Raw genomic sequence first — 27986 nt, 5'->3', positions numbered from 1 at the left:
CCCTAAGACAAAATAAAATAAAACGAATAAAAATGTACAGCTCAGTGGCATTAATACATTCATATTGTTGTGTAACCATCATCACCTCCCATCCCAGGAACTCTTTACAAAACTGCAACTCTGTTCCTATTAAACACTGACTCCCCATCCCCCCTCACCCAGGCTCTGGAAACCATCCTTGTACTTTCTGTCTCTATAAATTTGACTGCCCTCAATGCCTCCTATAAGTGGTGTCATGCAGTATTTGTCCTTTTGTGACTGGTTATTTCATTTAACATGATGCCCTCAAGGTGGTAGCAGGTGTTAGAATTTCCCTCCTACCTGTGACTGAGAATATTCCACTGCACGCGGGTACCACTTTGGCTTATCCATTCATCTACTGATGGACACTTGGGTTGCTTCCACCTTTTGGCTGTTGTGAATCATGCTGCTACATCCTGGGTTTTTATATTCTGGAACAAACAAGTGGAAGAATGAGACAAAAGGTAAGAGATCTGGAGACTAAAAGCTCTAAACAGCAAGTTTTTAAAAAGTTTAAGAAGTAGGAGAAAATTGAAATAAACTAATAACCATAGAAAAATGGAAAACACAGTCAAAAATCTTACCCTTGAAAGGATACAAGGCCCAGATCCTTTTTTTGGACAAGTTCTGCCAAAAATATATATGAACTGTCCCAGAGCCTAGAAAGAGGCATAAAACCTCCCAATTCATTCTGTGAGCTTAATTCTGAAATCAGACAACGATAGAAGAACATAAAGAGCCTGCAGAAGATGACAGATTACATACCTGTGTGTATCTTTTGTTTCTCCCACCTCCCCAGCCAAGACTGCTCTGAAATAATATTATCGGAGAACCAAAGGCATAAGGCTTCTAAGGGCTGAGAAGGCCGGCCAGGCAGCACCAGCGGATGGAAGATTTAGCAAGTCCCTGCAGGATGGAAAACAGGTGGGAGAGAGGGTCTGACTTGGTAAAGAGGAAGAAGCGACATCCTACTGTGCTGTAGGCCGGGCCTGCTGAGGGAAAACAAGCTGCTTCATTCCATAAAACCCCTGGACGGCTCTGGACCCGGGAGCATCACTTAATGCGGGAAGTCGGAGGCAAGCTGGGGGCGGAAACAGGGCCGCAGTCTCCGTCCAAAGCTTGCGGTCTTCGAGGTCTGCCCTGTTACCGAAGAGAAGGCTGCGGGTTTATGTTCTGGGCAGATTAAGCAGCCGAAGCTCTGGTGTTGGACGTTTCAGGGACAAGGTTGGGGGGGCGGGGGGAGGGTGTGAGAGAGGGATACAAATGGCTTTGAAATGCAAATCTGCATCCTCTGCCCCCATCCCTCCCCCCCTTCCTGCTCTGCTCGAGGACTGCCCCATTAGATGATCTTGTTTCTTTTAAATTGAAGCTCCAATTTTCTTATTATTTCTCTCCTGTGTTCCATCATGGGGTCATTTAATTTTTACATTGTGGACGACTTTCTCAACTACAGCCCCCAGACTTCCTGTTACATTTGTCTTACTACAATGCTTTTCATTTCCAAGAGCCTTTTAGCGTGACCTGATTTTCATTTTATCCTGAGAACGATACTCTTGAATGACTGCAGTGCCGTCTCACCTCCGTTTGCAGACATTAAATTACACAGCATTTTAAGCTTTCTTCTCTTCCCTGCATGGTTTCTTTCCTCTTTTCCTGTTCATTACCGAACAAATGCCTGGCGGTACCAAATGAAACCTTGGCAGCTCTAAATATGTGAGCGAGGTTTGTCAACTGGTGGCCTGCACATATGGCACCTCCAGGTTTCACCAGAGTCAGAGCATCTGCCGTCTGGTCCAGAATCTTCCAACAGCGTGACTTTGGCAACTTGCTGAAACTCCCTGGGCTTCACTTTGGTTTCCTTGTTTGTAAAGAGACCAGATCAACCCGTATACTTGTTGAATTCTCTAGATTTCTATTCGTCTTTGCAGAACAAGATGAGAGGGCAAGGATGGACTTTTTCCAGAAAAAAAAAAAAAGTGCAAGCGTATATCCTTTTCACTTCCTGTGGAACAAAACATTGATACCAGAATGAGACAGAAATAAAAATGAAGTCATTTGACAGCCTTTCTTGTTCCAAGCCTGCTCTTCCTTCCTCGGAGTGAGTAACCATCGAAGTGGCATTTAGGGTGGTCTGTGTAAGTGTGTGATCGTGGAACAGAATTCCCGGGTGCAAATACACCAACTGCCATCTTTCGCGAGGTCCTGAAGCGACTGTCTTGGACTGGCCTGAGCCCCTTCTCGTGGACTTGGTCGAGGCTGAGGCATTGCCCCCCAACATCCTGCTCATTCACTCCTGGCTAATACTTAACCCCCAAACATGTTCTTAAATATTGGGGTTATTTTTAGTCAAACAGACTATTGATGTGAGCAGCAAAGATTGGGAGTTCCCACTGTGGTGCAATGGGTGAAGTATCTGACTGCAGTGGCCTGGATCACCGAGGAGGCAAGGGTTCGATCCCCAGCCTGGTGCAGTGAGTTGAAGGATCCAGTGTTGCTGCAGCTGTGGTGTATAGGTTGCCACTGTGGCTCAGATTCAGTCCCTGACCCTGGATCTTCCATATGCTGGGGGCGTGGCCATTAAAAATTATTATTAAACCCTCATAGCAAAATTCTATTGGAAAAGCGCCTCTGGAAGAGATGGATGGGAAGTTTTCACTAATTTTAATTAGTGCATATCATGCTAGACTGAGCCTAATAATTTCAGTACCAGTTCTGTGCCAAGGTCTCGTTTTTGGAGCTGTTGGTGTTGAGAAACCGAGTTCATACAGATTAGATGGGACTGGCAGGAACATTCTTTTTGAAAAATTCATTTTACTGAAGTGTGGTTGATTTACAATGTTGCGTTCGTTTCTGCTGTATAGCAAAGTGAGTCCGTTACACACACACCTATTCTTTTGAATTTTTTAACCTTATTTTTGTTAAGGTGTAGTTGATTTACAATGTTGTTTAGCTGTACAGTAAAGTGACCCAGATACGCACACACACACACACACACACACACACACATTCTTTTTCCCATACCACCTTCATCACGTTTTATCCCAAGAGATTGGATATAGTTCCCTGTACTGTGCAGTAGGATCTCCATGCTTATCCATCCTAAATATAAATCTTCGCATCTCCTCCGTCCCTCTCCCTCGCACCCCTTCCCCCTTGGCAACAAGTCTGCTCTCCACGTCTGCGAGTCTGTTTCTGTTCCGTAGATAGGTTCACCTGTGCCATGTTTCAGATTCCACATGGAAGTGATATCGTATGGTGTTTGTCTTTCTCTTTCTGACTTGTGGAAGAGGTGTTTGTCTATCAAGACTACTCAGTTGCAGATAGAACACCTTCTGAGTTCTCTGTCAAAGATAGCAAGATCAGCTATCACCAGAAATCACTTGATGGACAGCTGTTTAGGTCTTCCTTCCATTTTGTGGGAAACCACTTGATTGGCAGCAGAATTCACTACCTAATTATCAGTAATACACTTTCTGAGCCCGCGACCAAGTCTTCGAATCATCTCTTTGTTTGGCACCTGGGATGTTTTACACCCTGGGGGCAACACCTTCCTCAAAGTCAGAAGAGTGATTGTGACAGGGACAGGAGCCAGTAGAAGTCCCTGACTCTGCTCCCCTCTGGGCAGATCAGTGCCCAGAAATGAAATGAGTGTGTCCCGAAGTGGAGGATTAGAAGAGGATGCCCTGAAACCCAGGAGGGCCCGCCTGCCCCTCGGTGAGTGTCCCAGGTCCTCCAGGGGGTCAGCACAATTGTCCAGTGGTCTCCACTGGGCTGCATCTCGGATGGTGCCTAAGACCCAGGAGAGACCCTTCCTGCTGCTCCGTGCTTCCTGCCAGCAACCTGGGGAGTCAGGGCGGACTCACCTTGCCAGCCTCCTTCCTTGCCTGCATCCTTGGCTGTCCCTTCCCGGCTCAATTAGAGGCTCCAGGGAAACTCTGCACTGCTGGATAAATTAAACTTCCTGGGCGTGTGTGGCAGGAATCAGGTTTCCATGATTATTCCTAAACCGTGTGCTTGAAATGCATATGACCTCTAGGGGTGTGGAACAAGGGGAAGAAAAATTAGCCCCGGGGACTCCCTATAAACCCTGATCTGAATTAGTCCTTGGGCCTTTCTGCCTTAGGCTGAGAGGAGAGAGAAGAACAAAAAAAAAATTTTATTTCCAGTCTAGTTATTTAAAAATAGTTGTCACCTTTCCCTTGGTCATTTTCTGTAAGAACTGATGAACTCAGCCAAGTGGCTGAGTTGTAGCCACATATAATTAAGTCCTCTCCTGCCGTGGCTGGGCTGTAAGATAATGCAATGCTGCCCTTCCTGCCGGGAGGAAATAGCTGCCTGGGGCTGTGAAGGTTCCCAAACCTCCCAGCCCCCTCCTCACTCCACAGGAACCGCAGGATTGTGCCGAGAGGAAGGGAAATGTCATTACCTGTATGTACCTGTATCTATATAGCAAGAGTGTATTGCGTCTGACTATCTACCATCTGTCTATCGATCGAGAATGTATAGGTGCAGATACGTGAAAGCAGGCTCCAGGGATTTAGATGAAAGTGTTTTGAGGCATGATGAAATTTGCTTTTTTTTTTTTTTAAATGGAAGAAAGATTAACCTCAGGCTCTTCCTGAGGGAGTCCTCAGGGCAGTGCTGGAGGGATCCTATGTAGCGGGGGTCTGATCAATCTGAGGGGAGAGGGGGCTGCCCAGGCAGGCTGAGTTCAGAGCCGGTAAGCCCCACCTGCTCGGCTGAGCCAGAAGGGCCATGTGCAGACCAGGACTAGGGAGACAGAGCCCATGAGATGAAACCATTCGAGTCAGTTCTCTGGGTCCCCCAAGCCACTGGGGTGACGCCGGGCAAGATGATCAAACTCGTTGGCCTCTGCAGAGCTTCCGGGATGTCACTTTCGGGGATTCTACTGACTTCAGTGACCTGAGCCCTCTCTCCAAAGACAGTATGTGGCAGGTAAATGGGGAACGAGAGAGAAAGTTTTCTCCTGAAAGCTTACAACAAATTTAAGCTGAATATAAATAAGAAATATAACTATGAAAACCTCACAAGCAAAATAGTGGCAACTTGTTTCCAAGGCGGGTTAAATACACAAATATCCAAATATCCATCTCAGAGGGCAAATGTGTGCCTTCCTCCCCTGTAGAAATCTCCGCCTTTTTTTTTTTTTTGGCTTTTTGGGGCTGCACCTGCGGCATATGGAGGTTCCCAGGCTAGGGGTCGAATCGGAGCTATAGCCGCCGGCCTGTGCCACAGCCACAGCAACGCCAGATCCTTAACCCACTGAATGAGACTGGGGATCGAATCTGTGGCCTCTTGGATGTCAGTCAGATTCATTCATTGCTGAGCCACTACGGCAACTCCAGCCCCGCATTTTTTCATAGAGATTCAAGTAGGGGCTATCTGATCCTTGTCAAATGCACATCAGGTCTTCCTTTGTAATGAACTTTGCCTGGATTTCCAGGTCCCGCCCTAGACTTCATGAATCAGATCCTCCTGCTCCAAGACCCTGAAGTGGGCATTTTCAACGCTCTCTGGGACATCCTGCTGTGTCCCGCTTTTCACTGGGGAATGTTCTAGTGGAGCAACAAAGTCCCTGTATTCTGACTCTGGTGAGCTAATTATTGGCCTAGGAGGAGCACTTGGGATTTTTATGAGCATTCCAGAGAAGCAGGGGGTGGGCGTGGAGAGCTGCTGGGATTCTCTTTGTTTGCTGGAGTCTGTAAAGTCCCGGCCTTCTGTCTTCACTCAGGAGGGGTGTAGTTTGGTCTCTCTCTTATCCACACCCTACTGGACCGTTTACCCCCTTTCTGCACCAAGATATCTGCCCCGCGCTCCTGTCTCTTTCTGGGCCCAGGTGGGCTGGGCTAGGTCAGAAGTCCCCTTGTCATCTAAACCTGGAGCAAGCCCAGTCAACACCCTTCCGTTTCCACTGATCACTAGAAAGGACAGGCTTTCCAAAGACTCAGAAAGCACCCCCAAGATCAGGACGCCACGGTCCTGGTCTGTGTGATTTCCTGGCTCATGGTTTCCCCACTCTTTCTATATCGCTCTCCTTGTGTATAGCCTTTGGGGGGAGGGAACACCCAAGACCAAAGGGATCTAGCTGCTTCTTCCATCTCAAGCGTGCATACTCGTCTACCTCCTTCCAGCTTTTCTTTTTTTAATTTTTAAAAACTTTCCTCCCAGTTTTATTGATAAGAATGGACACATAGCCCTGTGTAACTTGAAGGTGTACGGCATGGTGGCTTGACTTAGCAAACACCCATCATCTCATACAGACACCCAATAAAAGCACACGACGTATAAATAGTAGTAAAATACTCAGTACTCTGGATTTCACTTCCACGGAGCCAAGTGATTTTTGCAAAACACATTTATTGATTTTTTGCTACCCTCTTATATCGCTGGCTAGCCTTGCCAGAAGAGTTTCAATGTGAAACAAGAAGAGTTTCAACGTGAATATTGGTTGATATTTTCATTTATGTTAATGAGTAAGACACACCGGAAGATGCAAGTTGAAATCTCCCTTAATGATAGGAATAACTTCTTTTCTGAATCAGATGTTTGTTTTCAATACTGGAAGAAGGGAGCTTCAGTTTTTTGTTTGTCTGTTTGTTCGTCACAAGGTAATGGCTACAGACACAAGACACTTTTTTTTTTTTTGTCTTTTTGCTATTTCTTTGGGCCGCTCCCGCGGCATATGGAGGTTCCCAGGCTAGGGGTCGAATCGGAGCTGTAGCCACCAGCCTACGCCAGAGCCACAGCAACGCGGGATCCGAGCCGCGTCTGCAACCTACACCACAGCTCACGGCAATGCCGGATCCTTAACCCACTGAGCAAGGCCAGGGATCGAACCTACAACCTCATGGTTCCTAGTCGGATTCGTTAACCACTGCGCCACGACGGGAACTCCACAAGACACTTTTTAAGTTTAATCTGCATGACGGCATTTTCTCGAGGACTTTCTTGAGTCTGGACAATCAAGAAAACAATAAATTAAGCCTGGATTTTTAGCTTTTAATGATTTCCATGGTTTGAAGTCTCCCATCACAGTCAGTTCAAATTTACCAATGTGACCTTGCTGAACGAAAATGGGAAGAGATACGCTCATTGTGTAGTATTTCCACCGGAAAGGCGCAACAGATGAAAATAAACCCAGGAGGATGAAAAAAGAGTAAAATGTTGTCAAAGAATTAGAAAGCGATGCTTTGAGTATTATCACTGTTTCATCTAATTTATTTAATTACACATTGATATATTTAATTTTCCATAATGACTGCTAAACAATTGGCTTGCAGAATTCCTGCAAATTTGACAGCGGGCTCCTGGGAGCCAGTGTAAACCAGCTCCAGCAAACGGCTGCCTGTCACCTGTCTAATCCATTGCCTTTCACGCCGAAGGCTGAAAGACATTCAGTGATTGCGTGGGTGATCCGGGCCCTGTAAATCAGGGGTGTTAATGGACTCCATGTGACGTGGCCTTTCTTTTTTGACAAAAGTTTACCAACCTCCTGATGGTCGCGGAGTTCAGAAGCTAATTTTTCTGAACTAGTGAAGGCTTATCTGGATGAAATAATGTGTATCATTGATAAAAACCAGCCTACTCAGACCTGTTAGTCTCTCTCCACTTGTTAGCAGCTACTTAAAAATAATACAGTCTGCAGAATCTCAGCGAGAATGTCACAAAAGAGCCTCAGCTCCTAAAAAGTCAGACTTTTTAAGCCAGCCTCGATGGAGCCCTGTTTTTTCCTATATAGCATGAGGTATAACCCACAATCCAACATTGACCGTTGTATGATGCTTAACCATTTGAAACCATAGGTCTTGGGTCCTTGTCTCTTTTAGAGGGTCAGATCCCTGCAGCCCTTCAAACGAGTCATCCTTGTTGTCAAGGATGATTAATCGATGATGTCGGACTGCCAATAAATACCAAGACCTTCTAAATAGACCTCTAAGATTAAATTTCAGAGGAGCCCCAGATCATGTAAGACTTTGGGTCACAGAGAGCAATGAATCATCTGGCCATCTCCGCTGCTGGGGTGTTTGCTGATTGATACTCCATAGCGCACCAGATAACTCCAAGCTGGACTGCTTTTCCCTTGAGGTTTACTTCTTTCAGGGAGAGAGAGCAGCAGTGCAGTTGCCAAGCCCTATGGAAGTAGATGCCATTGCACTTGGCTGGGCTAAATATTCTTAGCTCTTCTGGGAATACTCATAGGCGATCATCTGAAACTCCACCTGTTTTCTGGGAAGGATTTCAACAGAGCATCTGATTAATTCTCTTCCTTTCAGACCAGCGAAGCATCCGTATCTTCATTTTATGGAGAGATACAGCTGACCTGGGGTGATTCGCCCAATATCACATCACCAGTAAGTGCCAGGGAGGAAAGCTGGTTCCTCTTTCTCCAAACACTCATTCATTCATTCAACAAACACGCCCTAGGACTACACCATAGGCCAAGCTCCATGGTTGGTGCTGGGAATGAAAAGAAGACTATACAAGAAGGAATATAGCTATTTGGTGTAGGGGAAAGACCATGGGCTTTGGGGTCAAAGAGTCTTGGGTTGGACCCTAACCCTATAATCTCCTGGCTCATGTGACTTGGGCAAGTGACTTAACCTGCAAGTCCCTATAAAAGGGGACTCGTATCATCAACCTTCTGGGGTTATCATGAGGGTCATAAATGATGTGGATGAAGCTGGCACAGAGCAAGTGCTTCCAAAATGGTTTTGTGACTAAGGCTGGAAAAATATCGTCCCTGCCCTCCCAGGGACAGAGTCTAATGGGGGAGGCACTGTGTGACAACACGTGACAAGGAGATAGTGGCTCTGAGGGACGCATAAAGAAAGAGAGCCCTGTGGGAGGCCATCATTTTCCACTCGATCAGGAGGCCACGCACAGTAATGTGACCCTGAGCAAGTTGTTTGGTCTCTTGGGCACAGCCCCTCACTTGCTAATAAACAAGGGAGCTAGGCTTGGACATCTGAACTTGATGGAGTCTGTGTACCTTGACTCTCTGGAAATACTGCCAACAAGGCGTGTCCCGCAATTTCATGCCATGAAAAAGTCATACGGTGAAAAAAGCTGATGCGGAGCCACACCCCTACGAGTAACCTAGTAACAGAAGCAAAACATAACAGTGAGAGCCAATGCTACCCCACTGTTGTTGTAAATGATAAAATTCTCAATGAATGTATCACACGCTCGATTATGCTGCCAATAAATCCTCCATGAAGCACTTTTCTGTAAATATTAGCGTTCCCTTCTGTCCATTTCCATCCCCAACCCAGTTATAGACAGATTCATTTACTGTTGCCAAAATGACTGATTCTCAACCCAGCACACAAGGAAAAGCGTGCCATTGACACTGATGGCACAAATTGGAATAAAATCTCCCAAACTTGTTTCTGAGTAATTTCCAAGAACAACGATAAAGAATACATTTCAAGGACTTTTGTTATCCTAAAATTGAGGCCACAAAGTTTTTTGTCACCTCTCCCACCTTCACAATGCAAGTATTCCCATTTTCCCTGTATAAATAGCCATAAAAGTGGAATCGTGGAACTGAAGGAATTTAGTAGGGACAGGCAGGTTAGTGAGAGTTGGCTCTAAACGCAATATTGTCTGTGTCTTTTTCTGGACATTCCCCCTCCCCCCAGCACACTCACACCTCTGGATGCCTTTCTCACCTCTCTTCCTCTTTTTTTCTCCTTTTTTATTTTTCCACCAGCCACCCTTTCGCAGGCCCTCCCCACCCCTGCCCCCCCAGTGCCTAGACAGGATCCACCAAAGGGCAACTGTCATCAAATCACAACTGAGTTAGAATCTTCTACTGAAGACACAGATAAATCAGTTATGTCTGTGCGACTCTGGAGAACAAATGGCACACCCATGAACCATGTCTAGCTAATTGCTGCCATTCTCCAAGCCATATGGAAATAACTGGTTTGTTTGTGTCTTCACTAAAAGAACGGCATTGGCCATGTCTCAGGGAGAGGAACAAAGGGGTACGTCCAGGGCGGAGATGGGAAGGGCCAGCTGCTCATCCCAGCCACCTCTGTCTCTGTGCCTTTGCTTCTGCAGCCACCTGAAATGCCTTTTCTCACTCAATTTTCAGTTTTCCTGTAGCAACTGGTTCCATGATGCCCTCGCTCTGCCCTGGACGGTGCCCAGCACAGCACATGGAGCCACTGTCCTCACTTAGGGGCTCACCCATCTTCCCCTTTCTAGATGCATGACTCCGCTATGGCAGAGGCTGTGTATTATTTGTCCTCTTCTCCCCGGTGCCTGGCACATGGTAGCAGGCACTTACTGAATAACAGCTGAATGAGTGAAGGAGAGAGGTCTCGCCTGTGCTTGTATCACAGCTGGGAATATGGACGCAGAGGGACAAAGGGGCTTCCATGTTCTGCCTTGAATGTTGGGTTCCCTGCTGCAAAAAAGCAGGCTGTGGTCAACATTATAGGACAAAGTTTGGATGGATGAGACATTTGTCCAGTCTAAGAGCTCACGGTCCAGAAAAGTCACAGTGGAAGGTGGTGGCAACAGGCTCTCCTGCATAGAGTGCATGAAAGCAGGCTGGAACACTGAGCCCCAGGCGGTAACACACAGGTGCTAACAACTGGACGTGGCACCTGACCCGTTGGACACAGGCGGGAGTCCAGTGATGTATGGAAGACACGTGGCCCAGCACCTGTCGAAACAGTAAGGGCTACTCTTTCCAGAAAGCCCGAATCATTTCTTCAGGATGAGGATGGGCGAGAAGACCCCTGGATAGTCCCATCAATGGAGAAACTCTGACGGACAGAAGACAAGTGGAAATGGGGCTTGTTGGCATCCCGCACTTAGAATGGGCCACCACGCTGGGAGAGCTCGGGAATCAGGTGCCGCTAGGGAGGCGAGGATCCTTCACCCCTTGGCTCCTTCCACGTGCAGGTTTCCTGGGGAGTTGTGGTTACTAGGCGCGAGAGCGTCCATGGCAACCGCCCGCAGGGTTTCCCTCTTCCCTCCCGCTCCCGCCCGCCCGCCTCTCCTTCCACCGGCCAATCGGCTCCCGGCAAGCCAGCAGGCGCGGCCGTTGAGTGGCCCGCGGGCGCTGACGTCACAGGAGGGCGAGGCGGGGCCGGTGGGTCCGAGCCTCCTCCGGCTGCAGGTGGTGTGGCTGCGACCCCTCCCGCCCACCGCCCGCTTCCCGGCCCCTTGCCCGGCACCGCTGACAGGTGAGTGGTCCCGTGGGCTCCTGCCTGCAGTTGGGACGACCCCTACAGCGTCCCTGCCCCAATTCGGACTCCAGCGTCTGGCCTCAGAAATCGGGGTGAGGTAGTGGAAACCCTGGATTTCCTACCGCCTCCATCTTCACTTCTCTGCTCCCACCCCTGCAAATAAAAACCAGACAAACCCATAGGCACTCTTTGCCCAGTCCCCCATGCCTTCCTAATGTACATTTCTGATGCTTTTCAAGAATTGAGAAGTCATTCCTAAAGGCGGAGCCAAAAAGGGGGCGTCAGAACCCCAGACCCTCTGCTAAATGGTACAGTATCCTCACCTGCTCTCAGTGCTGTGCTTTTTGTCACTGTGGTGCTTGTATGTCCCAACCCTGTTCCTTTATCCCAGCTTCCTTAGCCAGGATGGCCCCTTCAAAATGAGGCCGAGGGGTGGGCTGGACAACTGGTCACCTGGCCGTTTTTCAAAGAGTTGCTGAAATTCAGAACATGGCAGTTGTTCTCTCACTGCCCATGGCCTTTTCTGTTTAGCTGTGGCCATGAAGCTTCCACTTGTATTTTGATAATTTACACCAAGTCCCTGTATGTTTTCTCCCTGGATGCTTATGGTGTGCTGTAGATAAATAAACATTGTAGAAATGGGTAAAATTACTTGTTTGGGTTACAGTGAAAAAAGCAAGCAAATAGTTTGACTAATGAGCAGAATGTTTTGAGGTATATGATAAAACCTCATACTATACTATCCTATATATTTTTATACTATATATTTTTGTTAAAGTATAGTTGATTTAGAATGTTGTGCCAATTTCTGCTGTACAGCAAAGGGCCCCAGTCATATGTATGTATACATTCCCTTTCTTAACTTTTTCTATTTATTTTTTTAAAAAGTTTTGTTGAAGTATAGTTGATTTATAATGTTGTGATACTTTCTGCTGTACAACAAAGTGATTCAGTTATACGTGTACACAATCCATCCTTTTTCAGATTCTTTTCCTAAATAGATTATCACAGAATACTGGGTAGAGTTCTCCGTGCTGTACAGCAGGTCCCCACTGGCCAATCATTCCACATACTTCAGGGTGCATATGCCAGTCGCAAATCCCAGTCCCTCTGTCCCCTTCTTCACACCTGTCTCCTTTGATAACTGTAAGTTTTTCAAAGTCTGTGAGTCTGTTTCTGTCCTGCAAATAAGTTCATTCATATTCTTTTTTTTTTAGATTCCACATATAAATGATATCACACGATGTTTGTCTTTCACTAACTTCACTTAGTATGATGAATTCTAAATATTTCGCAAAATAAAGTGTTCAAACCTGCATGTACCCATACCTTGTTTTTAAAAAAACAGACAAACTCACATGTATCCCTTGGAAATTGCACGGCCCTTTCTCTTTCCCTACCTACCAGCATGTAGTGTTTACTTACACTCTGCATATTTTTATACGTTTATTACTTAGGCATCATTCTAATGCTCTAAGTCATTTAACTGTTGTGTGATAGTTCTTGCATGAATTTTCCACAAATTAAGCATGCATACTTCTGTTGATGGACGTTTAGGCTTTTCCCTTTTAAAAATTATTGGAGGAGGAGTTCCCGTCGTGGCGCAGAGGTTAACGAATCCGAATAGGAACCATGAGGTTGCGGGTTCGGTCCCTGCCCTTGCTCAGTGGGTTAACGATCCGGCGTTGCCGTGAGCTGTGGTGTAGGTTGCAGACGCGGCTCGGATCCCGCGTTGCTGTGGCTCTGGCATAGGCTGGTGGCTACAGCTCCGATTCGACCCCTAGCCTGGGAACCTCCATATGCCGCGGGAGCGGCCCAAGAAATAGCAACAACAACAACAACAACAACAACAGACAAAAGACAAAAGACAAAAAAAAAATTATTGGAGGAGTTCCCATTGTAGCTCAGGGGAAACGAATCTAACTAGCTCCATGAGGACGCAGGTTCAATCCCTGGCCTTACTCAGTGGGTTAAGAATCCGGCGTGAGCTGTGGTGGAGGTCACGCATGCACCTGGGATCTGGCATTGTTGTGGCTGTGGTGTAGGCCAGAGGCTGCAGCTCCAATTCAACCCCTAGCCTGGGAGCCTCCATATGCTGCTGGGGCGGCCCTAAAAAAAGCAAAAAAAAAAAAGTTGTTAGAAATATATTCTTGTATATGCTACCTGTGTATGTACTTGAGTTTCTCCGGGGATAGATCAAAAAGTTGAATTGCTGAGTCACAGGGAATGTGCTTTTTCAAGTTTAGTAACTAATGGCCCCATGGCTCTCCAATGTGTAGTAATATATAATCCTGCCATCAAGGAAGACAGTTCTTTATCAAACTTTTTTTTTAGGAGAAAGATTATTCAGCTGTTCCTGCACTCTTATTTAATATATGCATGGAGAGAAATTACTTGAACATTGAAATTGGACCTACTTTCTTCTAATTCTGTTCCTTATCCATGTGTTGGGGGCAGTGTTTTATTTCTGTTTCGTTTGAAACGGAGGAATTAAATATATACAGCCGAAGGAACAGGGGTTGTATGTGACAGCCTTTCAAGCCTGTGCTGGCCCCTGATCTGAGGGAAGGTGTGAAACAAGTCATGGAAACTTTCTGTCCTTGTCATGCCTTCTGCAGACTGTGATCTAGAGGTTTTAATACCTTAAAATACTTATGATCTTGAAGTCTTGCCTAAATGTGCTAATAAAATATAGTTCTCCACTCGAGGCCACCTTTTGGGTTTTAAATGGAGCTCTCTGGTACTTGCAATCTGTGTGTGATTAATCGTATTTTTAGCATGTTAATATTTATGGGAGACTATTATAGCATTTTCCAGGATGTAAATAACTATTGACGTCACATTCGGTGAACCCAGTCAAATACTTTGACTTTGTAGCAGGTCTCATTCCTTAAAATGCTTTTTGGTCGTGACTAAAAGTATAATGAGAAAACACAATTGCATGGTTTAGGGGGTAAATTTTTCCATAGCTATTTTCAGTCATTTCCCCAAAGAATTTGTTTAGTTTACTTGTAAATATGAGGTATTTATAGCATCGGTTAATGATCTTAGTATGTGCTGCTCGTGGCCTCTTAGAATTTAGAGAGTAATTTAAACATTGTAAAAGGCACAGCACCCAAGTAAGCAATAGGCTTTTAAAAACTGACATTATTTCTTCCTTAAAAATTTGAATTTATCCGTGAACTCTGGGCCTAAAGTTTTCTTTGAAGAAAGATTTCAAACTATAGATTCAATTTCTCTAATTGCTGCATGGCTATTCAGGTTATCTGTTTCTTTGCTGGTCAGTTCTGATTGTATCTTTAAAGAATTTTGTCCATTTCCTCTCTGTTATTGAATTCCTTGGCTTAGGGTTGTTAGTGTTATTGCTTTATGAATTTTCTAATGTTTTGTAGGGTCTTTGGTAATAGTCACGCTTTCATTTCTGCTAGCCAGTATTTGCTTCTCTTTTTATATCTTGATCTGTCAAGCAAGAGGTGTATCAATTTTATTGTTAAGATGTCATTGCTTTTAAAATAGTTGTTCATTTTCTGCTCCACTGAATTTTTATTATTTCCTTCCTTCTACTTTGGGCTAACCTTGGTTTTTTTTCCCCCTTAGCCGTTAAGATGAAAGTGCTGCTCACTGACTTTAGCTCATTCTTATTTTCTAATAGAAGCGTTTAAAACTATAAACAAACTTCACTTTAAACACTCTTTTAGGGGCATTGCATAATTTTGTGATGTGTTTCATTCTCATTCAGGTCAAAACATTCTCTAATGACCTGTGTGATGTCTTCATTGACCATTAGGATACTTAGAAGTGTGTCGTTTGGTTTCCCACTATTTGAGGATTTTGCAAATGCGTTTCTCTGATTGACTTCTAATTTAATTCTGAAATGGTAGGAGAAAATACTCTGTAGAGCTTTGGTTCTTGTGGATTACATCTATGGATAGTTATCATGTTAGAGATTAAAAGCGAGAAATTAAAAATACGAACTTTTTTTTTTTTGTCTTTTTAGGGCCACACCCATGGCATATGGAAGTTCCCAGGCTAGGGGTCGAATTGGAGCTGCAACTGTTGGTCTATACCACAGCCATGCAATGCCAGATCTGTGACCTACACCTCAGCTCATGGCAATGCCGGATCCTTAACCCTCTGAGTGAGGCCAAGCACTGAACCCGAGTCCTCATGGGTCCTACTCGGGTACATTACCACTGAGCCATGGTGGGAACTCCTAAAAATGTGAATTCTTAAAAATGGCCGTAACAGCTTACTGTATGGTGACATAGAAAACACTTTTCATTAATAAACCGTTTTCTGAAACAAATGTTTTACATTTTTCGGTTAAGTTTTAAGATTGTGCTCCCTAGCTGGGTTCTCCTAGCTGCTTCTGCATTCAGTCGGGTGATAACACAGGTCACCTCTGAAAACTCTGCTGTGACTTTGTGAGAGAGCGAGCCAGCGAGAAAAAGGCATCTGGGTATTTACCATAAAAATAGTCTTGCCCTTGTCACCCCAGAGAAAGTGTTAGGCAAGCCCGTGGTTTCCTGGATCACATTTTGAGAACTGCTGCTCTAAAGTTTACAGTATGCATTTTTGACTTATGGCAGGATGTGTTTAAATAACATTATTCCATTTTTGTCATAAGACTTCTGCAGTAACACTTTTCCATTTTGGCTCTTCCATCATTTGTGCTGTTATTACCGTATGATTTACTCTTATTTTTATGATAAACATCGCCATCCGCTTTTATTATTTTTATTTTAAACAACCGTCTTTGAAAGAAATTTAAAAGTTAGAAAAGATTTTCCCCCCTATTAGCAGGCATACTTACCATTTCTTACACTTCATTTCTTTGTGTACATCCAAGTTTCCCTCTGGTATAGTTTCCTTTCGCCGCCTGAAGAATTTGCTTCAACAACTCCTTTCGTGCACTTCTGCTGCCGCCGAATTCTCTTGCCTTTTGCGCTCACTCTTTTTTTTAAACTTTTATTTCACCTTCATCTCTAAAGGTGGAAACAGAATTCTAGGTTACACTTTCTTCCAGCCCCTTGGCGATGTTTCACTGTCTTCGGGTTTGCATGGTTTCTGATAAGCATTCTTTGTTAATCCTTACCTTTGCTCCTTCCTACCTAATGTGCTTTTTTTTTTTTCCTCTGATTTTAAGTGTTTGGTCATTACGGTGGACTTTCAGCAGTTTAATTACGGTATGAGATGGTAGCGGTGGAGGGGGCGGGGGTGTGTTTATCCTCTTGGAGTGGGTGGAGCTTCTTAGGGGTTTGTAGTTTTCATCAAATTTGGGGAGTATACGGTATGCAGCCATTACTTCTCTTCCTTCCCTCCTTCCTTCCTTCCTTTCTCTCTCTCTTTCTTTCTTTCTTTCTTTCTTTTTGTCTTTTTAGGGCCGCACCTGCGGCATATGGAGGTTCCCAGGCTAGGGGTCGAATCAGAGCTGTAGCCGCCGGCCTACACCACAGCCACAGCAACTTGGGATCCGAGCTATGTCTGCAACCTACACCGCAGCTCACTGCAACGCCAGATCCTCAACCCCCTGGGCAAGGCCAGGGTTCGAACTTGTGTCCTCATGGATACAAGTTGGATTCGTTTCCACTGCACCACGACGGGAACTCCCTACAGAGTTTGTCTCCGTCGCCTCTCCACCCGACTCTCCAAGAGCATGGTGTTAGACCATCTGATATCATGCCTTAGGTTACTGAAGCTCTTTCCATTTTTTTTCCAGTTAATTAAAACAGTCTGTGCTTTGGTTTGGTTAGACTTGAGCTCGCCAGTCTTTGCTTCTCCAGTGTCTAGTCTGAGATTGAGCCGACCGAGTGAAATTGTGGAAGTAAGTGTATATGGTTACTATAGATTGTGTTTAGTCCCTAACGTTCCTTTTCTCTTCTTTTCTTTAATTTTCCATGTCTCTTCTTTTCCTTTAAATGCTTACACATCACGTCTCTGCCATCTGTATGCCCATTTCTACTGACGGATTTGATTTCTCTCCTAATTGTGGGTCACATTTTTCTGCTTTTTGGCACATCTGGAAGTTTTCTTGGGGGGGGTGCACCTCTGGCACGTGGACGTTTGTGGGACAGGGATCCAGCCTGTGCCACAGCAGCTACCCAAATTGTGGTCCAAACTGAGATGTGCCATAAGTGTAAAATAGATGCTGGATTTGGAAATTTAGTACAAAAAAGTCAAATATTTTCATAATAATTGCTACATTGTTTATACCTTGAAATGATAATATCCTGGGTATATTGTATTCAGCAAGACATATTTTATTTTGTTTTTGTTTGGGGGCCATGCCCGCAGCAGGTGGACATTCCTGGCCCGGGGATAGAACCCACCCCACAGCAGCGACCCAAGCCACTGCAGTGACCACGCTGAATCCCTAAATCCTTAACCCGCTGCGCCACAGGGGAACTCCATATCTGCAGGTTTTTGATTGGATGCTGGACATTGTGATGTCATAGATTCGCGTGTCTCGATGTCGTCAGGCACTTTCACTCCCTGTGGACCAGTCTGAGCTCTCTGGGGGCCTGCCTTCAAGTTTGCTAGAGTCCGTGTGCCTTCTTTCCAGAGACGGGTCAGCACCCCTCTAAGGTGTGCCCTCCCTGGGTTCTCAGCCGAATGCTCTGGGAGATCACTCTCCACTCTGACAGGTTTGGGGTCCAAATGCCCCTTTGTCCTCTCAGCTCTAGAAAGGGTTCTGCTAGCAACACTGCCAAAGTCGTTCTTTGCCAAGGTTTGTGGGGAGTCCCTCGATGTACCTGTAGCCTGTTACTCAGCAAAGACGCAGGTGGGTCCCTGCGTAGGTAACGGAGCTCTTTCTCTGTATGACTCCCTTTACTCCCGAACGCTGCTCCCGCCTCAGCCTCCCGGATTCCGACCTCCTCCTCAACCCACAGATGCTGCTGGGCTCTGTCTGGTTTTCATCGCTTTCCCCCCAAGTCTAGAAATGGCCTCCAGGTGAGCAGACAGCTCACCTTGTTTCTCTTCTTTCAGGGGTCAGCGTCCTCTGTTGCCTGAAAACAGTTTCATATTTTTCGTTTAGCTTTTTCAGATGTACGAGGTGAGGTCTAGTTGTTGTTGCTCCAGCCTGTGGAGGCAGAAGTCCATTTAGAGTGAAGTATTTCCTAGGCCACGACATTCTCAATTTTCTTGACCCACAATGACCAAAAAAAAAAAAAAAAGACATGGCCGTGCTGTTGTCTTTTATGTGGTCCTCCTGAATGGCCTACAAGATGGCCACCTGGACCACGAGCTTCCGTTGCGGTTATGCGATACTGGCTGTCGTGGGAAACCCTCGGCCCTATGTGAGGATCTGGGAGCTTTAAACGCAGACTTTATGTTGCAGCATCTACCTTCTAAATGATATCCTATCCTCAATTTAAAAACATCACTTGGAGTTCCCGTCGTGGCTTAGTGGTTAATGAATCGGACCAGCATCCATGAGGACGCAGGTTCCATCCCTGGCCTCGCTCAGTGGGCGAAGGATCCGGCGTTGCCATGAGCTGTGGTGTAGGCCGCAGACATGGCTCAGATCCTGCGTTGCTGTGGCTGTGGTGCAGGTGGCCGCTGCAGCTCCGGTTCAAACCCTAGCCTGGGAACCTCCATATGCCTTGGGTGCGGCCCTAAAAAGCAAAATAAAATAAAGTAAAATAAAAGTGTCACGGGATGCTTTTGTAACCCACGTCGATGTTGTCAGTTCCCGAGTCTCCTCCGGCTCATGAACTTGTCACTCCTTGGAGCGGATGATTTGACAAACACGGGTTGAGGAGCCTCGAGATTTTGACATAACAGGTGTCAACGAAATACATGTGGGAATTCTACACCTGGAATTCTGTGGTTGAGGGACCAAGTGTGACAGTAGCTTTTAGATTCATTGTTAGGAATTAAGAAGAGCCAAGCAAGAGTGGTCCAACCCCACTGGAAGTTTCCTGGCCAACGAAAACTGCCTGGATTATTTCTAGATGGGATTTGGGGAAGGAGTTGAAATTACAAGTAGCCATGGGGACCCTGAAGTTTCAAGTTACTTTGGATTTGCTTTTTTCAAAAAGCAGTGTTTTTTTTTTTGTGTGTGTGTGTTGTTTTGTTTTGTTTTGTCTTTTCTAGGGCCGTGCTTGAGGCATATGGAGGTTCCCAGGCGAGGGGTCCAATCGGAGCTGTAGCCTCCGGCCCACGCCAGAGCCACAGCAACATGGGATCCGAGCTGCATCTGTACCCTACACCACAGCTCATGGCAACACCAGATCCTTCACCCACTGAGCGAGGCCAGGGATCGAACCCGCAACCTCATGGTTCCTTGTCAGATTCGTTGACCACTGAGCCATGACGGGAACTCCTCAAAAAGCAGTGTTTAAGTTTCAAACGGGGGTGCCGAATGGCAAGGGTTCTTGAGGCTTTTGTTGTCACTGTGCTTGGCTGGTATTAGGTGTTTGGGGGCTGAGGGAGGGAAGAATGAGGAAGAAGCCAGGGACCCAGGGCCATGCCGGAAACCACCAGGGGCAGTGGGCAGCGCTTTCATCACATATGGTCTGAGTGGATTTTGATTTGGGCCACAATGCTACAAATAGCTTATTTCGTGGTTTGCGTGCCAGTGGCCTCAAGACGGCTATTTAAAAAATCATTGAATGTGTTTTTGTTTATTTGTGTTTTGTTTGTTTCTGAGCGGTCTATAGAATTGGATCGGATATTATTTTTCTTTTCCAGTAAATAGGTCCATAGACCATAGACATTAACCCCCAACAGAATGACGTTTAGATCCTGAAAAGTGTGTCATAGTCTGTGGCATCCTTAGCCTTCCGGACTAACAGTGACCCAAAGTTCCAGACACCAGAATCCTGGTGAAAAAGGATGAAGTGGATCTGTGTGTGTTAATGGAAGGAGAGGTCCAAACGACACACATATTTTTTAAAAAATGTGTGTTCTGGAATGACGCATGTAATGAGTAAGATAATTCCATTATTGTATTAAAAAGCTCTGTGCAGTACAGCAGAAATTGACACAACATGGTAAATCGACTCTAATAATAAAAAATTAAAAAATAAACTCTCTGCATATGTCTATAGGTTTAAAACTAATATATATTTTGGGAGTTCCCGTCGTGGCGCAGTGCAAGCAAATCCTATTAGGAACCATGAGGTTGCGGGTTCAGTCCCTGGCCTCGCTCAGTGGGTGAAGGATCTGGCGTTGCCACGAACTGTGGTATAGGTTGCAGTCTCAGCTCGGATCTGGCATGGCTGTGGCTGTGGTGTAGGCTGGCAGCTACAGCTCCTGTTGGACCTCTAGCCTGGGAATCTCCATATGCCGCTGTTGTGGACCCAAAAAGACCAAAAAAAAATGTATCTATATATAGCTATATTTTGGTATATGACAAGGAAAAATCTGGAAAGATACAACTATTAATGACATATTTATAGAGTCTATTTTTGGGGCGTTTACTTGTGGGGTGGAGAATGGTTATTTACCTTTTATGTTATAAATTCCTCTGTGCTAATTTTAAAGCTAACATTTATTGAGCATTTACTAGGTGCCCAGGTTGGGCTGAGCATTCCAAGTACTCTAGCACTGTCTTAACCCTCACGGCCCTGTGGCTGCTGTAGCTTGTCTGTATTGAAGTTTCTCAGAGGTGCCACATTGCCAGGAAAATGGGATCCAGGTATTTTAAAGGAAATTATGTTTGCGAACCTACCTACCACACCGTTGTTAATCAGATTGCGTGTTTTAAGAAGACCTGGGGGTGGGGGGTGTGGTGGTGGGGATACTGCCAGGCAGCCCCTTGCTGCTAATACTGCTCATAGCAATCCAAAGTAGTCATTACTCTTCTCATTCCCAATTTAGAGATGAAACACAGAGAGGTTAAGTAATTTGCACAATGCCTCACAGCTGGTGAATGGCAAGACCCCAAATCTCAATCCCAATCTGTTAAAAAAACCATAGTTCAGGCTCTTAATCTGAGTTTGTTACAAGGCAATATCATTTCTCATAATTTTAAAAATATTTCAAAAATTCAAGTGGCCAATCTAAAAAAATGTGATTTTTTTTTTGTCTTTTTGTCTTTTAGGGCCGCAACCTCGGCATGTGGAGGTTTCCAGGCTAGGGGTCCAATCGGAACTAAAGCCGCTGGCCTGCACCACAGCCACAGCAAGGCAGGATCTGAGCCGCATCTTCGAACTACACCACAGCACATGGCAACACAGGATCCCTAACCCACTGAGCAAGGCCAGGGCTCAAACCTGCAACCTCATGGATGCTAGTTGGGTTTGCTAACCTCTGAGCCACGACGGACACTCCAAAAATGTGATTTTTAGTACAATATAGAGACACAGAGATGAAAAAGAAAAGGAACGTGTTCTCACTAGTAAAGGTGGTTCATCAAATGAAAGCAAATCTCTCATGTGTTAGACCGCACTGCTTCTACTATTGAGTCAAATGTGGCCTTTTAATTGTAAGTCTTCACCACCAAAGGTTAACTTATAGGACTGTTTTTACCCTTTTCCTCCCCTTTTAAACAGGAGAGATTTACGCAGTGTCTGAGCATCATGGAGCTCCTAGGTTCGACTTTAACGGCAACTTATGCCCACCCCAGACCGACACCAACCAGTCTTCTGCCAGCCATCAGTACCACGGCGTCCAGCTATAGGGACCGCTTCCCCCACTACAACCTGACCCACAGCCTGAGCCTTCCTTGGAGACCAAGCACCTACTACAGGGCGGCCTCCAACTCGCCAGCGCTGGACCCGTACTGCACGAGAGCCCAGAGCGTGTCCCAGAGCGCCATGCTCCCCTTCGTCTCCAACAGAACCACCCTCTTCACCAGGTACACTCCTGACGACTGGTACAGGTCCAACTTAACCAACTATCTCGAGTCCAACACTTCCCGACACAACTCAGAGAGGCTGAGAGTAGACACATCTCGCTTGATCCAAGACAAGTACCAGCAAACCAGGAAAACCCAGGCCGACTCCACCCAGAATCTGGGAGAACGGGTCAATGACATAGGATTTTGGAAATCTGAAATCACGCATGAGTTGGATGCAATGATTGGAGAGACAAATGAACTAACTGATGTCAAGAAGAAACTGGAGAGGGCTCTGATGGAGACGGAAGCCCCTCTTCAGGTAAATATAAGGCCCTCGTGGAAGTACACTGCATTTTATGTTTTCTTTCTAGGGCTGCACCCTCAGCATATCAAAATTCCCAGGCTCGGGGTGAAATCAGAGCTGTAGCTGCCAGCCTACACCACAGCCACAACAGTCCCACATTCGAGCCGCCTCTGCGACCTACACCACAGCTCAGGGCAACGCCGGATCCCTCAGCCACTGAACGAGGCCAGGGATCAGACCCGCATCGTCATGGACACTAGTCGGGTTCTTCACCCAGTGAGCCACAGTGGGAACTCCCGGACCCTGCATTTTTAGGAAAACCTGGGAGTTGAATTTCTGAGGTTATGTATCTGTTGAGTTACATTTCACGCCCCATCTGTCTCAGTGGTGATAAAGCCATTGCCGTGTTTACAACAATACAGAACAACCATTTAAGGAGAAAGAATTCTGAATGTAAAGCTGAGGAGGCTAATGAAAGTGGCGTTCTTAGGACACGCCACGTTTTATGGTGGGAAATGCCATCTTCCCGTCTTGTAAGGCGGCTGCTTGGTCATTGCTGCCCCTGGATTCACGTAAACATTGTTTGAGAGGAAGAAAATAAGCTGTTCTTTTCATCTGGGCCGTGAAGTGCCTTCTCTGCGTGTTCTGATTCCACTTGGGAGCACAGTGAGACGATCAAACAGACCTTCTTAGGAGATGGAGTGAGTTTGATTACATAGAGGAATGAGGCAGAGGTTTAAGCCAGCTGTGGTCTTGCAGGCAGCCCGTTCAGCTAGTTGGTGGCTTCTGGCCAGACTTCGGAGTGGGGTCAAATTACCTCTGACCCCCTGTGCGTGGGATGGGCCCTCTAACCCTTCTTTCCACTGCCATGGAAAGAGCATGTTCTGAGTTGGACGGTGGGCGAAGGGCAGACGTTGTTTTAGAAGCTGTGTGGACATGGATGGGCAAGGCTGACACCATTTTCCAGGGGACAGTCTCGTTGAGTAGGCCTGATTTTGACATCTGTCCTAGAAGAGGTTGGAGAATCAAGGACCTTGGAGTCTGGTGGGTGGAGGGGTTTGCTGAGACCCCCACACACCGTCACTTCTTATTGTGCTCCTTCCCCACTGAACACAAGGGCACATGAATACCCACAACCACAGAAATCCGGAGAAAGCTCCGTAGGCTGTTAACGACCCCCTTTTAAATGACCTCATCATGCATCCTTTTGGGGGATCAGAAGCCCTTCCTGCTTTCTCGGAGCTCTGGGTCATTTTGAGGCTTCCCGGTCTGTTCTACCTCCCACCCTATCGCCACTTACTTTAAAGCGTCCTGAGATGACAGCCGCTTAGCTCTTACTCCATTTCCAGAGGAGATGAAGTAACACTCCTTTCAGCGGTGACCGCTTTCTTTTCTTTTCTTTTCTTTTTTGCATTTTGTCTTTTGAGGGCCACCCCACGGCATATGGAGATTCCCGGGCTGGGGGTCTAATCAGAGTGACAGCTGCCGGCCTACACCACAGCCACAGCCATGCCAGATCTGAGCTGTGTCTGCAACCTACACCACAGCTCACAGCCACGCCAGATCCTTAACCCACTAGCAAGGCCAGGGATCGAACCTGCAACCTCGTGGTTCCTAGTCAGATCTGTTTCCACTGCGCCACGACGGGGACTCCAGCCGTGACCGCTTTCAATGAGATGGGCGTGATTTGCATTTTTCTTTGCTGCCGTTTTTGCCCAGACGTCCTGCGTGTCTAAACATCTACAGTCACACAGTGTCAGAAGGGGCCACGTCCAAGTAGAGGCTCAGTCACTTGAACAACGACATCTCCAAAGAGGATGTGGTACAGATGATCAACTGGATATGAGAAAACAAATGTTAAAACTCAGCAATAACCATGCAGACCGAGCCAGTGAAGTAGCCATCCCTGGCTTATCAAGTCTGCAAAAATGAGAGCTGATACCGTGCAGGGTTGGTGAAAGTGTGGACGGCGGACCATTGCTGTGTGGCTAGCGGACGACGAATGACTAGAAACTTCCCGGAAAGCAGTTTCGTGAAACACACGAAACTACTCAGAGTCCCCTTCAACCCACGTGTCCATCTTTTAGGAAATGTAACTTAGAGAGTCACTCGGAGAGTTTGTTCCCTGACCTTATCTCCAGAGGACTGTGTCCACACGATTGTATTTTATGCCTTTTAAAAATTGAACAGTCTAGTCACCATGTTACAAAATACTCTTGGAAGAAAGTATTTGAACATTTACATGATGTTCTTTCAGACCTAATTTAGTGGTCGGCTACCTAAGCTGTTTTCCACCGGGGTCATGAACGTACTTTGCCTCAGAGACTATTTGGGGCTGCTGTTTCAAGTCAGTCCTGAAAAGCATATGATGAAAGTGGAGGGACCTGGTCACTTCCGTTTTGCTAAAAATAAACAAACAGTGGCAGGAGTGTGGCTGCATCGTCTTCTACTTCTCTTTTTTTTTCTTTTTTTAATTACTCAAATGAATTTATCACATCTGTAGTTGTATAATGATCATCACAATCCAGTTTCACAGGATTTCCATCCCACAGCCCAAGCAGATCCCCCCACCCCCACCCCCACCCCCAAACTGTCTCCTCTGGCGACCATAAGTTTTTCAATGTCTGTGAGTCAGCATCTGTTCTGCAAAGAAGTTCCGTCTGTCCTTTTTTCAGATTCCACATGTCAGTGAAAGCATTTGATGTTGGTGTCTCATTGTATGGCTGACCTCACTTAGCATGATAGTTTCTAGGTCCATCCATGTTGCCAAACATGCTGGTATTTCGGTCTTTTTGATGGCTGAGTAATATTCCATTGTGTATATGTACCACTTCTTGATCCAGTCCTCTGTCGATGGACATTTAGGTTGTTTCCATGTCTTGGCTATTGTAAATAGTGCTGCAATGACCATTGGAGTACATGTGTCTTTGTTGAGTCGTGGTTTTCTCTGGATAGATGCCCAGGAGTGGGATTGCTGGGTCAAATGGGAGTTCTATTTTGAGTTTTCTGAGGCATCGCCATACTGCTTTCCACAGTGGTTGCACCAATTTACAATCCCACCAACAGTGTATGAGGGTTCCTTTTTCTCCACACCCTCTCCAGCACTTACGGTTTGTAGACTTTTGGGTGATGGCCCTTCTGGCTGGTGTAAGGTGGTACCTCATTGTGGTTTTGATTTGCATTTCTCTAATAATGAGTGACGCTGAACATCTTTTCATATGTTTCTCGGCCATCTGTATGTCTTCTTGGGAGAATTGTCTGTTTAGGTCTTCAGCCCATTTTTGGATGGGGTTGTTTGTTTTTTTTTTGGTATGGAGCTGCAGAAGTTGTTTATAGATTTTGGAGATGAATCCCTTGTCCGTTGATTCACTTGCAAAGATTTTTCTCCCATTCTGTGGGTTGTCTTTTTGTGTTGTTTAGGGTTTCCTTTGCTGTGCAGAAACTTTGAAGTTTGAGTAGGTCCCATTTGTTTATTTTCCTTTTTATTGTCAATACTCTGATAGGTGGATCTGAGAAGATGTTGCTGTCGTTTATGTCAGAGAGTGTTTGGCCTATGTTTTCCTCTAGGAGTTTGATAGTGTCTGGTCTTATATCTAGGTCTTTAATCCATTTGGAGTTGATTTTTGTGTATGGTGTTAGGGAGTGTTCTAATTTCCTTCTTTTCCATGTGGCTGTCCAGTTTTCCCAGCACCACTTATTGAACAAGCTGTCCTTTCTCCATTGTATAGTCTTGCTTCCTTTGTCATAGATTAGTTGGCTGTAAGTGCATGGGTTTAATTCTGGGCTTTCTATCCTGCTCCACTGATCTATATGTCTGTCTTTGTGCCAGTACCATACAGTTTTGACGACTGTTGCTTTGTAGTATAGTCTGAAGTCCGGGAGCCTGATTCCTCCAGCTCCATTTGTCTTTTTCAGGATGTCTTTGGCTATTCTGGGTCTTTTGTACTTCCAAATTGTCTTCTACTTCTCTTTAGTGGATTAGGAATTCGAAAAATGGTTCTTCAGCATAATCGCTTGGACAATGATGATTATTTTTTGGCTATACAGATATTTTGTATCTTTAAAGCTAATCACTTGTTTTTTTCCTCACTCTTCTCAGTGGAAAAGATATGGAAATAATGTCTTGAAGGCTTTGTTTTAGGTTATTGAGCTGTTTCTCTGGAAGGAATTAATGGCACATAAGTTTCTCGGGTGCTTATCTCTGGGGATGAAGTAGATGCCGTCTGCTTCGTTTTTGTCAACTTTCCAAACTGGGAATTTTTTCCAAACTAGGAAGATCTCACTCTGTCCCTTTTCACCAGTGGCAGGGGTTCACAGAGCTGTCGCGTTGAGTTTTGTCTTTGCTTTCCAACAAAGTGGCTTGAACAGTTGGAACTGGGAGCATCTAGGGACTTGTTTTAGGACCAGGTGGTCACAGGTGCTGGTCCATACGTATCTATGTTTTCCACTGTTTGTGTCACATGCAGGTAGCCCGAGAATGTCTATTCCATCGAGAGAAGAGAATGGGCATCGATCTAGTTCACGATGAAGTGGAAACAGAGCTGCTGACGGTAAATATGGGGCAGATCCTTCAATAACAAGAAACTTAGCTGCTAACATATGTTTAATGCTTAAGGTATAGAGACCAAAAAGTGATGTTTAAAAAACTCCTTAAGACACTGAAGGAGTTAGCGATCAGAAGTTTATAGCATTTAGAAAAGATACATTTTTGGGGTTGTAGAAGGAATATGATCTTTATGGAGAGAATTGGAAAAATGCAGTCAAGTATAAAGTATAAAGAAAGTCCAGTCAGACAGAAATGACTATCAATTTCAGAATATTTCAGTCTTTTGGAAAATCATATTTAGACAGACACCACTCAACTTAAAGACACACAGATGTATCCTCAAGATTAGAATTGTTCTGTATCTATGAATTTGAATAGGTCCTTTTTGTTGAATAAATGCTCAAGGAGGTTTATTTTCTTTAATTTTATTGAAGTGTAGCTGATTTACAATGTTGTGTTAATTTCAGCTGCACAGAAAAGTGACTCAGCCACACATATACACATACCTGTCCCCACAGAGGTTATCACAGAACACTGGGTGGAGTTTCCTGTGTTAGACAGCAGGCCCCTTTGAATGATGTTTATTCTGAAATACAGATGTGGAAAGGTAGTATTTTTTTTTTTTGAAAGACAATGTTTAAGAGCATTTTTATTTTATTTTATGGCATTATTTTTTTTGTCTTTTGTCTTTTGAAGGCTACACCCTTGGCATATGGAGGTTCCCAGGGTAGGGGGTCTAATCGGAGCTGAAGCCGCCGGCCTAATGCCACGGCCACAGCCACACGGAATCTGAGCCACATGTGCAGCCTACACCACAGCTCATGGCAACGCCAGATCCTTAACCCACTGAGCGAGGCCAGGGATCGAACCCACAACCTCATGGTTCCTAGTTGGATTCATTTCCGCTGCGCCACGACGGGAGCTCCAAGAGCATTTTTAGATTCACAGCCAAATTGATGGGTCACGTTCAACAGACTGTGAATGCAAATCTCTCAGGAAAACACCCCTGTTCCCAGACTCAAGGATAAGTGACAACTTGAGACTGTGACCAAAACCCACACTGCATATAGAAATGGAGAGCCTGCTCCTGTAGGCTCTTGGCCA

At 45.5% G+C, this 27986-nt stretch overlaps 1 protein-coding gene across 1 annotated transcript in view; it reads left to right on the top strand.

Annotated features, from left to right (window-relative positions):
* The first annotated feature begins 11153 nt into the window (after positions 1-11153).
* The window catches only part of TEKT3 (tektin 3), a 39579-nt gene continuing 22746 nt past the window's right edge, over positions 11154-27986 (top strand). Inside the window, exons 1-3 of the mRNA XM_047758798.1 lie at positions 11154-11243; positions 21746-22351; positions 26803-26886. Of these exons, the coding sequence (XP_047614754.1) occupies positions 21773-22351; positions 26803-26886 (663 nt within the window). The 5' untranslated portion in view covers positions 11154-11243; positions 21746-21772. The remainder of the gene's footprint in view (positions 11244-21745; positions 22352-26802; positions 26887-27986) is intronic.

This window comes from Phacochoerus africanus, chromosome 14 (assembly GCF_016906955.1).
Source record: "Phacochoerus africanus isolate WHEZ1 chromosome 14, ROS_Pafr_v1, whole genome shotgun sequence".
Classification (NCBI taxonomy): domain Eukaryota; kingdom Metazoa; phylum Chordata; class Mammalia; order Artiodactyla; family Suidae; genus Phacochoerus; species Phacochoerus africanus.
This window is presented reverse-complemented; position numbering and strand designations above follow the sequence as displayed.